Raw genomic sequence first — 13,737 nt, 5'->3', positions numbered from 1 at the left:
AGGAAAAAAGGATTTCATTACGCGTCTTTTATGGGTATACGACATAGCCTTGCTTTATGATATTATATCTTATCGTTATTGGTATGTGTTGGTACGTATATATTCACGTATGTATGCACACATGCACGCATTTGTATTTTTAGTTAACCATGTACGAATTAACTTGTCACGAAAATGTAACATTTGTCATGATAAAAGAATAAATAAATTATTCGTTTCTCACTCTTACTACGAAAGCGTTTAGATTACTCTAATCTTGTACTAAGGTTAACCGGCTAAAATTTCTCTTATTTACTAAAGAACCTTAATAAAGTTTTAAAACTACACAAACACTTTATCTTATCTTTATTATTTTCGAAGAGTAGACATCTATCGTGTTTCCATTTGTTGAACTAACGGATGTTAACGGAATATATTTCTTTTATCTACAAAATCGATGTAATTATTATCCAAGTATATTTAACGAATCGATCGTTTGATATCGAGCACTTTAGTAATCGAACCTATGACTTTGATTAACAGTCGCTGATTATAGTATCATGGTGAACTTTTTGCTTTCAGTAATAATGACAATAATAATAATAAAAAAAAAAAAGGAAAGAAGAAAATTAGAGATCTCGAAAACGTTATGCCCACTGGGCCGAGTGTTCTCGAAAAAAGAAAAAAGAAAACGAAAAAGAAATGAATCCAAAGCGAGACCGAACGTCTAATAATTATGCCCAGTGGCCATTAATAAACTAATCCTTGAGGGATTCTTAGTTGATGATCGAGAGCAGCAAGGAGTCACGGTCGCTTTATCGGAGCCCAGAATCTTCCAGTGCCAGAGGCAATGTTGGAAGACGAAGGACAGAGGGCAGAAGAGAGAAGAGAACTACAACTCAACATTTGTCTATATATGTATGTCAAGAAAGAAAGATGGGGAAGGATTTTTTTCTTTTCTTTTCTTTTCTTTTTTTTTTATTTTTTATTTCTTTTTATTTCTTTATTATTTTTTTTTTTTTTTTTTAAGAGAAGAGAGAAGAATGTAGAGCTTCGTACATTAATTACGATAGGATTCGAAGAGCAACAATTTAAAATAAGAGAACGTAATTAATAATTATTAATACGAATGGAATGGATTATTAATAAATTGTTAAGAATAAATTGATAAGAATATCTTGATGAGATAGATGAAAAGAATTAAGATAGATAAAAAGAAAAATTAGCAACTTCCGTCGAGCCTCCGTTCGTTATCGTGTCAACAAAACGAATGATCGGAGTAAATGTGTTGATATTATATTATAAGATATCAAATGTTCTTTATCTTATTTACGTTGCCAAGTAAATTTGTTTTTATCGAGACTATTGAAAATTTTGTATAAAGTGTATCTGTGTAGTTATATAAATTGAAAACAGTAATTAATGACTCGTAGTATCGGAAGACTAAGGAGAAAAACTAAGGACAAGGATAAATGAGACAAGAAAGGGCGTCGACCAAACTAATCGCTGATGGTATTAAACGTCACCGTTTTGCAATGGGATGTTAGCTCGACTTAAAGATCGAATTCAAAGAGTATGAAAAGAGAAAGAGAGAGAAAGAGGATAAGAAAATGATCGATCGATGAAGCCAAGAGAACGAATGGTTAAAAGGCTCTGTTCAATAACAAAATACATTGTTAAATAATATCAGCAATGAATTAATCTATACGAATATTAATAATAATATTAACAATGATAATAACAATAATGATAATAAATAAAAGTTCATTGAACTTCGTTCATATCTATATAAATTAACTTCAGAGCCTTAAGGATAAATTCCAGGAGACGTTCGATTAAAAAACAAAAAAAAAAAGAAAAAGAATTATATACGTTCGCATAATTCAATACGTGGTGGACGACATCGATAATCGGTTGATTTACGATTCGCCTTAAAACATAGAAATGATAAATCATAGCATAAGAGCGACGTTTCGAAGAGCCAAGAAGATGGATAATGATAGGAAGATAAAGAAAGAAAAAAAAAAAAGAAAGAAAGAAAAGAAAAGAAATGAGATGGGGGTAAGAGAAGAACGTGTCGTGTTGATCAAGCCCGAGGGGTAAGTTTCTCAACCCTTTTAGCTTTTTATCAATGTCAAGGAAGGCGCATTAGTCGAGACGTTAGAAGCATAATCTTTGGATAATTTGTTCCATGATGCGTCCTTATCAAGGTGTATATAATGGTACTTCCCTGAAGCATAAGAAAATACCGTGGGCGACGAGAAAGGTACATCTTTAAAGTTAGAGAAAGAAATGAGAGAGAAAGAGAGATAGAAGAGAGATCCGGGAGTGAAGAGAGGAAAGGGGTGGATTCCCTTTGAGCGATGCCCACCTAATTACAAACCTCCTTCTCGAAGCACGACACATTGTATATGTAGGTAAGTACTGTTGTTTGATGCTGCGAGAAACAACTTTTCGTATGCGTGATCGAGAAAGGAAAGAAGAGAAAAATATAAAGGAACAAAGAAAGAGTAAAAGAGATACATACACACACATATATATATATATATATAGACTTCACCGATCTCTTGGATCGTTTCTTCTTTCATAAGTGAACGTAAAAAAAGAAAAAAAAGGACTCTCTCTCTCTCAATGGTTTCGATATACAGAGAGGCACGAAGGTTTTCTTTGAGATCACCAGATGTTGCGTTCGTTTCGTGATGCTGCTGAAACATTCTCGAACGCAAACGCAATTTCTTCGACGACTGTCACCGTAGTTATACACCATACGCACATACAAATACCTACACACACATTCGTGTTTAATAAAAAAATAGAGTATTCGAAAAGAGAAAGAGAGAGAGAGAGAGAGAGAGAGAGAGAGAGAGAGAGAGAGTGTGTGTATGTGTGTGATAAATAGAAAGAAAGAGAGAGAGAGAGAGATCTCGTTTAAATCCCTTACGTAAAGATCGCCATAGAATGCAGGATAGCATCGAGGTGTGTGGCCCCCATGGTGTACCGATTCTCTTTGGAACTATTAATTAACTCGCGACTACTGCCTGTCCGATGCTTAATTACGAAGCCATTACTTTCATAAGTAACGTACGTATATATACACGTGAGTCGAGAGTTTCATTTTTTCCTCTTTCAATTCGATCTTTTCTATTATTTTACCCTATAAATCGTGATATCTTAATCTTAATTTTATATATGATATAACTAATATAATATATATATATATAAATATTAATAAAGCAACAATGAATTCGCAAATTCGGCAATTATCTAATATGACACTAGATAGTTATAAAGTAATATCGTTATTATTAATGATAATTCTTCAAAACATTTTTATTCAGACTCATCAATGATTTCGTAAATGTTACGAGAATAAAAAAGAAAAAGAATCTAAGATGAACCAAAACGACGATGAAAAGAGATCGGCCCGAAGGGAAATTAATCGAGCGTAATCGACCGATCCCTGCCCGCCAATCTGCCCCGTGCGGATTTTCAATTTGCTCGGTCCATGGGGGCCTCCTTCTCTTCTCTTTCTCTCTCTTACACACTCTCACTCTCTTACACTTTGTATACTCATGATCGTGAACATTAATCCAACGATTTACTACACTATTCTCGCTCCCCTATACTTTGACTCACCCCCTTACTCCGAAACGAGCTTCCTCGATTTAGCAAAGTACTCCTCTCATGTTTATCAAATTTTCATAAGTTTTTTCTTTTTCTACCTTTTCGTTTTTCTCGCCTAAATAGACTACATCTTATTTTCGTCAAAAAATAATTTTTTATTTAAGCAAAAAAAAAAAAAGGAAATAATAATAAGAACGCATTTTTAAAAATTTCTTTTTAAATTATCCTTTGATCGCATTGTTTCTGAAAATAAGTTTGCAGATAATTAGATGATTTTAGAACCATCGAAAATTTCTTCTTTTTTCTTCTTTCGAGAGAATTAAATTTCTTATCAATAGAAAAAAAGAAAAAGTGATTTTACGAAAAATAACGAATGAAAGTTTATAATGAATTTTTTCCCTTTTCTTTTACTCGATTATTAAGTTTCAGGATGAATATGAAGGAACGATAATAAAGGGACGATGTTTTAATCAAAAGAAAAAGTATGAAATCGAGGCGAAGGACTCCTCGGTTCTTTGAATCTCTTTGATTGTTCAGATTAAACATCATCGTATTCCGCCCACGTGGTCAAAATGAAGTTAACACGCGCAAATTGAAACGAACGTGTATATGGACGAACACGCGTGTCGTGTCAAGAGAAACAATGAACGGGGCCGTCGACCTCGTGGCTCATGTTAGGTAGAAACTGCTTGGTAATCGCATTGGTATTCGATTAAAAACATCTTCAACTTAACGAAACAATTTTTATAATAAAGATCTCTCGATTGATCCTTGATTTTGACGAAAGAATATCAAATTAATCGATGATTCTCGACAAACGTTACAAATTTGAAAATGAAACGATTTACATAAAACGATTTTAGTTGATTGTTTACAGTTTTGAAAACGACTTTAACTGATACGTTTCATAACATTCACATGTTTATATCTCTCTACAAATACATCAAACGTTTAATAAAAAACCTTTTACATATTATTACATGCTTTATACGTGATGTTTAATACGAGAGATTTCAACCTAAACATTTTATATCAAAACGACGCTTCGTACGACAAATTTTAATCTATAGCGTTCTTCTTTAAAATTTGAAAAAAAATAAAAAATAAAAAGAGAAAAAAAATGTTTACTCGACCTCTCTATTAATAAAGGTCGAAGTAACGAAAGAACTCTTACGTAATCACTTTTAAAGAAGGAAAGTTCTTCTTCAAGAGAAGTAGACAGTTAATGAAGGCCCTCTCCCCACCCCCTTAGAAATCGTTTACTAACGAGATCAATTGCATTCTGTCTTCGTGACGTTTCATGGTACGGAAGTAGGGACCGAATGAGATTTCTTAAATCGCGCCAATCATTAATATCTATCCTTTGTAAGTCACGTCGCGTCGTAGAGAGACATCCATCATTACCTTCGGACCGGAATAGAAACTGATTATCTCTGGTAAGCGGCACTGAACGTTCATATATCAAACACAAATCTCAAAGCCGTCGAAAGTAAGAACGTCCGTCTGACAGAGTACAAAGTACGATTTGGAAAGGGTATATACTTGGTTCATTCTTATATCGTGATCGTTATGCGAACATGAAATCGTAATAGCAATCGATTGGATTTAGCAATTAACAAAAAAAAAAAAAAAAAATAATAATTATCGAGAATTCTTTACGTCAATCCTTTAACATGAAGCTTTCATTTTCTTTTTAACATTTAGTCGACTTATTCGTAAGAAACTAACAATTGTACGATGTTAAAAATAAACAAATTTTGAATTATATTGAATATAGATTTGTGAAAATGTTATATCTCGTTATATGACGAAAATTCGAAACGATTTATAAAAGGAGATATAAATCTTTTTCTCTTACCTTGTTCGCACTCGTCGATATCTTCGGAACAGTCGACACCCTTATAACCAGTAGCACAGGAACAAGTGAAGGAGCCATTGATCGGACTAGTGTCGCAATTTGCTCCCTCGTGACAAGGATTCGATGTGCAGGCATCGTCGAGATGGCATAAAAGACCTGTGAATGAGAACAGAATTAATTTCTCTTTTCCCTTTTTCCTATTTTTCCTTCGTTTTTAAAATTCTCCTAAGCTTGTACAAAAAAAAAAATATATAAAATATAAATATATAAATTGTAAATATATAATAACTATATCTGTTACTATGCTATATAGAGGAATATAAAAATAAAAGCTAAGCTTGTACAAAAAAAAAAAATATATAAAATATAAGTATATAAATTATAAATATATAATAACTATATATATGTTAATATGTTATAAAAATATAAAATATAAAATTATAGGTATATAAATTATAAATATACACAAAATATAATAACTATATCTGTTACTATGGTATATAGAGGAATATAAAAATAAAAATTAAGCTTGTACAAAGAAAATGGAAAGGTAAATGAACGAATATATGTAATTATATTTGTTGTTACTATAATATGTAAAAGAATATAATAATAAAAAACTAAGCTTGTACAAAGAAAATGGAAAAGTAAACGAACGAATATATCTAACTATATTTGTTACTATGGTATATAGAGGAATATAATAATAAAAAGCCAAGCTTGTACGAAGAAAATGGAAAGGTAAATGAACGAATATATGTAACTATATCTGCTGTTACTATAGTGTATAGAAGAATATAATAATAAAAAACGGCTAGACCTTTAGAGAAGGGAACCCAACTAATGTAAGACTTGGCACGTTTCTAGGGCAGTTGGCGTTCGAACAGGACACCAAAGACGGTGGTAACTGCCAAAGATGGACATCATTAAGGCCTGAAATGCGCTTTGCACGGAACGCAACTGGCGAATACGTAGATAGTTGTATATATACATATACAATATCTATGTTATAGAACGAGAAAGCACGAAGTAGGTATAGTAGCAGTAACCAGCCAGTAACAACGAGGATCCCAGAAGAGTCGCGATCAAATCCCAGAGAGCCACTTGAAACTCGATGAAACTTCGCGAAATCGTTGCATTCGTATTCAGTGAATTACTACTGGAAAAATGTCTGCGAACTTCAACTGCGATAAAACTCGGCCTAATTACGACTCATTAGTCGTTGGAATTCCAATCGTTACCTTCTCTAGAACCACTTGTTTATCATCAGATTTTCTTCCTTTTATTTTTTTCTTTTTTCTTCAAACGATATTCACATATACACCTACTTATCGATTTTCAATCGATATCATATAATCGAGTTAACGTTTGAAAAGATTTAATCGTATTTTGAAGAACGTCCGAATGAAAATCTCCTGTACGTGTATGAGACAAAATGAAAAAAAGAGAAACAGAACAACTGCACGTAACTATATACTATCGTATATAAAAGAGAATATAATCAAAATGTCTCGATGATGGCTTCCGAATCAGACGAAAAAAAAAGATATCTTTATTTGGACATCGATGTCCGTAGAAAACCGATTCGAAAAGCCGTTTCGGTCAGTATCAAGAAAACTTGGCGAGTAGTAAGGACGGGAACTCGTTTGTAGTCGTCAAGGTCGATAACGACTTCGTAAGGCCGACTCTAGCCTCCGGAATCTTTAGATACCGAAGGACCCCTTCTGCATTTGTTCCCTCTGTTTGTCTCTTTCTTCGTCTCTTTCTTCGAGGGAGGCGGTGCATCATCATCATCATCATCATCATCATCATCATCATCATCATCATCATCATCATTATCATCAACCATGGTGTTCCATACACGTGCAGCTGATGCACCTGCCAATGCTTCGGAGATGCGTAATGCTTGCTCGTTGCTGCTGACACCATTTGCGAGAGCCTTTTCTTTAGTCTGCTCTCTTCTTGTCTTTACCGTAAGCGGTGTAAAACTAATCGTGCAAGTTGTTAAAGAATAAATCAGATTGCTCGAACTAAAAGGCCAACGTTTGTTTAACTCCGACTATGACGTCTATAAATTAAATGTAACTCCTTAAACGTTCGATGAATTCCAAAACTTTCCTAGATCGCTTAGATTAATTTAAATCTTTTGTTTACGTAAAACGATAATACGATTATATATGTGTTAATTATATACGTATGTGATATGATTATCGTGCCAAGTCTGTGACCAATTTTTATATTTTTATAACATCGTTGTACGTTATCGACGACGATATAAATATAAATAAATGTTAATAACAAGATGTATGTATATAATTAATAATAAAATAAATGTTAATAAATAAATGTAAGACACTTTCGTTGTCGTCCTGATTAAAATTGAAATTAAAATAAATCGTCATAGTTTTAAATCTATGATGGATACATTAGCAAATGAGAATGCTAATGAAAAAAAAAAAAACTCGAATATGGGTATAACTATGTCGGTAATATATGATGGCGATATAAATAAATATTATTAATCATTGTTATCCTAACTAAACGAAAGTACAAATAAATCGTTTTAAATAAAGAATATTTACCTGTCTTTCCATAGGTGCACTGACAATAGAAACTTCCGACACGATCGATACATGTCGCACCATTGAAACAGGCTGCACCAGCACAATCATCGATATTGACGCTGCAATCAGGTCCAGTCCAGCCATTGACACATATGCAAGAATAACTGCCATGTGAATTCGTGCAAGTTGCACCGTTGTGACACACCGAAGGTCGCGTCGAACATTCGTCGACGTCTAACTCGCATTGCGTGCCGGTGAACGTTGGTGGACAAAGACACGAATATTCGTTTACCCTGTCGATACAGGTCGCACCGTTTTGACAAAGATTTCCCGGACAGTCGTCGATGTTCTCCTCGCAATGTTTACCGCGAAAACCTAAAAGAAAACAACAAAAAATATCAACGTATTATTACCGTCCCTTTACTTGTTTAATTTTGTTGTATTCGACTCTGTATACGTTTTGTATATGTAGATACGTAAATATATATTTTACACATATACATGTGTGATTTAAGAAATATGTTTCATTTAAATAAATACGTATTAAATGATACATATCTTGTATATTTCCGTACGAAATAATAGTAACGATAATACACATATTAATCGATAATAATCAATGATATTTGTTAATAAAAATTGAACACATACGTATTACAGATATTATATCGTTATAAGTAATTACATCAATCGATATTTATTTACTGAAAACATTCCCATTTCGTTTCTCCTATAATAGAATATATTAATCGAATGATCATCCTTCGAGCATCCGACGCCCTTAATATCTCAGACCAAACTAAGTAACAAACTGTTCCCTTCGAGCAATCTTACCTTACTCACATTCACAAGAACGTAAATATACACGGATGTAAACAATCGCGTAGCGAATTGTCGCTCGTTTACATCGGCACGCGTTTACGTTCCTCGAATGACTCTTTGATCGTTTGACCGTTTTTGCGAGAATTTAACGTTTAATATTCTAGGGAGATGAGAAAAGGTAATTCGTTCTTCTATACTTTGTCGGCACAGAGACGCGATTAGTTGAGGAACGTCGAAAGAAAGAAAATTGTTGGATGGTAGATCTCTCTCCGTGGAAACCTGTTTGCAATTTTATATAGATCGTATGCCAATAATCAGGAGGATGAGGAGGCCATTACTAGTTCCATACATCTTCTATCTTCTAACGCCTAAAGCATATTTTCTTACGCAGCTGATACGCCTCTAGAACTTTAGTTACACTCGAGTTGTTAGACGCGGAAACGAATCGCAAACTATCACTACTATTACTATACTTTCTATAGCATCACCAACACCAACTAAGCTGTTCCCTCTAATCTAAGATTGATACACGCTTTGATGAATGCAAAAACGAAATGGTTAACCGAAGAGACTGGTACCTACGATGCTTTTACAGATAAAGCGATTGCCTTCGATAACCGTGAAATCGTTCGATCGATGTAACAACGAGTTTCTTCCGCTTCCGAATGAGCTCAGGGGAATAGGAACGAAAACGAATTCTAATCCGTGATGGTGTAATCAAATCCATCTAATGATTGATTATGTTCGTTAATAATTTATTTACTTTGGTACAAATGTAATTTACTTTGAGAAGCAAATTGAACGATTAAATGAGATCGTTATTGTTCTCTTTCTTTGAATAAAAACGAACCTTATAAAAATGTCTTTTGAAAATTTACTATCGTTATAGTCGTCGTTTTAAATAATTACAAGTACTTTTTATATCACTCATACGTTTTACATTAATAATTTTATTCGATCCTGTATACTCTAATTCGTTCGATTAGAAAAGCGTCTTAGAAAAGATCTAATACATCGTTCGATCAGCTTTCTTTGATTCTTAGATACTTCTTCTCTTTCTTATCTTCTGGACAAAGCCAAATCAAATATTTAATCGTGGAAGATAATGGATTAGAGACGGAGTCGCGTGACCTTCCTCCTCGGTACGCTACGAGTCGCATGCCTATTGTTACGCTTCCGTAGTTTTAGCTCTTTAAAGCATGAAGGCGGTTCGATGAACTTGAAAAAGTGAGGACGAAGTGAGGACTCGTCACTTCGAGTGTCCGATATTTTTCCTATCCTTTATAAGATATATACTTATACGAACCTATTTCGTTCCGCTATCCGTTCATTACTTTTTCTTGATTTTTGATAAAGTAAAAAAATGTCGGACGAACGTCGAACTAACATTGTTATTCGATTCAAAAGCAAAATCTTTCGAAACGTTTATATTCATACTGTCTTTCGACAGAGAATATTATATCGCACGAGAATTATTTGAAATAATTTCGATTAAGCGTTACTCTTGAATTTTTTGTAGTTTCGAAGAGCCTAATTAACTGTACAAAAATAAAAGGCTTCTCAACATCATTCCTATATGCCGTATTAGATATGACACCTTTTCCACTTACGACGGAATTTTATCCTTCAAAAATAAAAAAAGAAATTCGTTTTTTCTTCTATTCCTGAGAAATGTTAGAAAGCAGATACGTTCGACGTCTTCGAACGGCTTCGAATAAGAATTTCGAACCGGAATTTTAACCAGGTTTCTTTTCTCAAATTTCAAGGGAATCGCGGATTCCTTCCACACGATCGCACGCAACCGCAACGTCAGCTGCGTTATTCTTTACGGAAGCATCCGCTTTAGATTTTTATGCAAACAACGATTATTTCAAAAGAAAAAAGAAGAAGAAGAACAAGTAGAAACAAAAAAGTAAGAGGAAAGAAAGAAAAATCAAAAGAGAAAAAGAAAAGAGAATAGAAAAAGAAGAATAAAAAAAGAAAAATACGACGGTATGATTTATAAGCTAAATGAGAATTTAATATTTTCTTTGCTTTGACTAAAAACTGGAAGCGATTCTATATATAATCTCTGAAAGGAGATTAGAAAGGTAGAGTACTTTGCTTTTTGTTCATCTTTGAACATTTTAGGATACTATCTGAAAGAAAAACTGGAATTACGTGTCGGCGATATTAAGAAAATAAAAAATTAAAAAAGAGTTTGATGAAGAGAGAAAGAGAGAGAGAGAGAGAGAGAGAGAGAGAGAGAGAGAGAGAGAGAGAGAGAGAGAGAAGAGAGCTTTAGTTCTCCATGCGAGACTAATCGATTCCCGTTAATATCGATACCATCAGACGGCACACAAAAGAGTTTCTCCTTTCTTCTTGAGAATCAAGTTCTCGCACATATTTACACGACGATTCGTGACGCACTCGTACTCGCCTTCTTTTATCGCTTCATTCTGGCCTACGTCTCACCCTCCTCTTTCTTTCTTTCTTTCTTTCTTTCTTTCTTTCTTTCTTTCTTTCTTTCTTTCTTTTTTTTGTTTAGTTCCCATCCACCTTCGCCAACGAATTACCGTGTCTCGTTTATAACGAGTTCATTCTTGAACTGACGCTATCTTCGTTTCATTTCTTCTTTTTCCTTTCCACTCTCTCTTTCTTTTTCTTTAAAACATATCATCTAACTTCCACTCCCTCCTCTTTAAAGAAACATAAAAATTATCGGAGATAATAATCAGTATATTTAACGAATTATTTCACACGAATCCCCCATACCACAGTCAATAAGATTCTAGAAGAAGTTTTCTTGGGAACGACGTTAGAGGTTAAGAACTTGAAGATTCGTATGCAAATTGTATTTCGTGAATAGTGTTAAAAGGGGGATAAGTCTCGAATAGACGTGGAGTCGAGTAATACACGCGTTTTGCGTGCTCGTGGACGTTCGTGTAAGGAGGAAAATAAATGTCTTGCGAGGACTACGTTCCCTCTTTTTACGAGGAGGATATACTTGGGATGTATAAACGTATGCATGTAAATAAGTGTGTATGCGTTTGTCCGAGGACCTACCCTACTCTCTCCCATTTCTTTCCACTAAACCCTCCATCTAAACGACTCTACGTTTTATTTTCACAAGGGGTCGAAATTTCTCCTTTTCCTGGAATATCGTCAACCCCCTCGTACAGCTTGTATTCGTGAATACTTACTTATTAATGAAATTATTAATATTCGTGAAGCTTACTCGTTAATGAAAATTTATTTTTCTTTCTTTTCTCTCTTTTTTTTTTTTTTGTTTTCTATTGCAAATAACGTAAAGAAAAAAATTACTCGGAGGAAACAAAAATTGTACTTCGGATGACACGAGACGAGAAAAATGTTGACGTCGATCGTTGGAAAGCGCGTTGAAAAACGGCGGAAGAGTTCGGACATTTACAAATCGACCTAAATGAACTACCATAATTGCAATTGTCCTCACCCTAGATAGCAACGATCGGAGGCTGCAGCTACGCTCAACCACGTTTTCATCTCTCTCTTTCTCTCTCTCTCTCTCTCTCTCTCTCTCTCTCTTTCTCTCTTTCTCTACATGCCTGTTGCGTGTGGACCCTATTTTAACGAAGGATACGTATCCGTTACTTCGTTACGAATCCAGGGCCGTGACGAGACACAAAGTACCTTGGCCTTTCATTAAAAGACATAAGATCATTATTAAAATTTACGATCGTTTTTTACAATATTATTTTTGAAATTATAAATTTCGATCAACAGAAAAGAAAGATATAAGTTACGGTTAATTCTCAAGAAAATTACAACATTCTTTTCTTTCTCCTTTCCACGCAATACTTCCAAGTTAATAACGCTTGTAATTTATCGAAGATAGAGTTAAACGGATATCTACTTTTTCTCGTTTGAACTTTTAACAAGTAATATCATACGGTCGCTTCGTTAACTCTGCAAATTAATGAAGTACATACATACGAATTGGTGTGATACCGAAGAACGAACTTTCACGATTCCAAGTAGCAATAAGACAGGATTCTCGAAGGAGGAATTTTAAGAATCCTGCGAAATCGTTGCAATTAGCCGGAGAGCAACTCGGTCGAAATGATTTCATTCACCTTTTAGAGGTTTAAGGAGAATCCAGAGAAGATCGACTCTTTCTATCGCTCTCTCTCTCTCTCTCTCTCTGTCTCTTTCTTTCTTTCTTTCACTCTCTCTTTCTTTTATTCTTTATCTGTCTCTTCTTTTTCTCTTTCTCTTCTTCTGATTCTACAGTCGAAAAGAAAGAAACGAAGCGGCAAGTCGTTTGTCGAACGACCGAACTCCGAAGAAAACTAGTTACGAACCTGTCCAAATATTTCCTCGAGGATTCTGTTCCCCCTTTCCTTGTCTCTCTCTTTCCTTCTCCCTTACACATTAAATCAAATTCTCTATCTATCTATCTATCTATCTATCTATCTATCTATCTATCTATCTCCCTCTCGAAGAATAAGATCGAATCGACGTAGACGCATGGAAAAGTGACACAAGTGAACAAGGAAACCCTTTACTCTCTTCCGCAACACCACCATTGCGGTTTCCCTTTACCACGGGGATATCATTTTATTTGACCCTATGCGCATTACTAGGAAGTAGTAGTTCCTATATTTATCGATTTTACTCACCGGATGTATATTTTATTCTTGAGATCACATCGATTTTCACACATATATATATATATATATACACATATACACACATACAGACTTTTTTTTTTCCATTAAATTAAGAAAACCCTATCAATTAACAAATCGCCAATATTATTCAAAATTATTCCCTCAAAGGAATATTTAACAAAAAAATAAATGAACGAACAAACGAATAAAAATCTGTTAATAATAATACATAAACGAAAATCTTAGAACATTCACAGTTAGA

General features: G+C 34.1%; 1 protein-coding gene across 2 annotated transcripts in view; it reads right to left on the bottom strand.

The window, feature by feature from the left end:
• Positions 1–13,737, bottom strand: part of LOC122631216 (neurogenic locus Notch protein) — a 191,085-nt gene that overhangs the window by 39,144 nt on the left and 138,204 nt on the right. For both annotated transcript variants that reach the window (XM_043816625.1, XM_043816634.1), the window contains 2 exons: positions 8,044–8,400; positions 5,462–5,617 (listed from right to left, as the gene is read on the bottom strand). In XM_043816625.1, the coding sequence (XP_043672560.1) occupies positions 5,462–5,617; positions 8,044–8,400 (513 nt within the window). The remainder of the gene's footprint in view (positions 1–5,461; positions 5,618–8,043; positions 8,401–13,737) is intronic.

This window comes from Vespula pensylvanica, chromosome 1, assembly GCF_014466175.1.
Source record: "Vespula pensylvanica isolate Volc-1 chromosome 1, ASM1446617v1, whole genome shotgun sequence".
Lineage (NCBI taxonomy): Eukaryota > Metazoa > Arthropoda > Insecta > Hymenoptera > Vespidae > Vespula > Vespula pensylvanica.
This window is presented reverse-complemented; position numbering and strand designations above follow the sequence as displayed.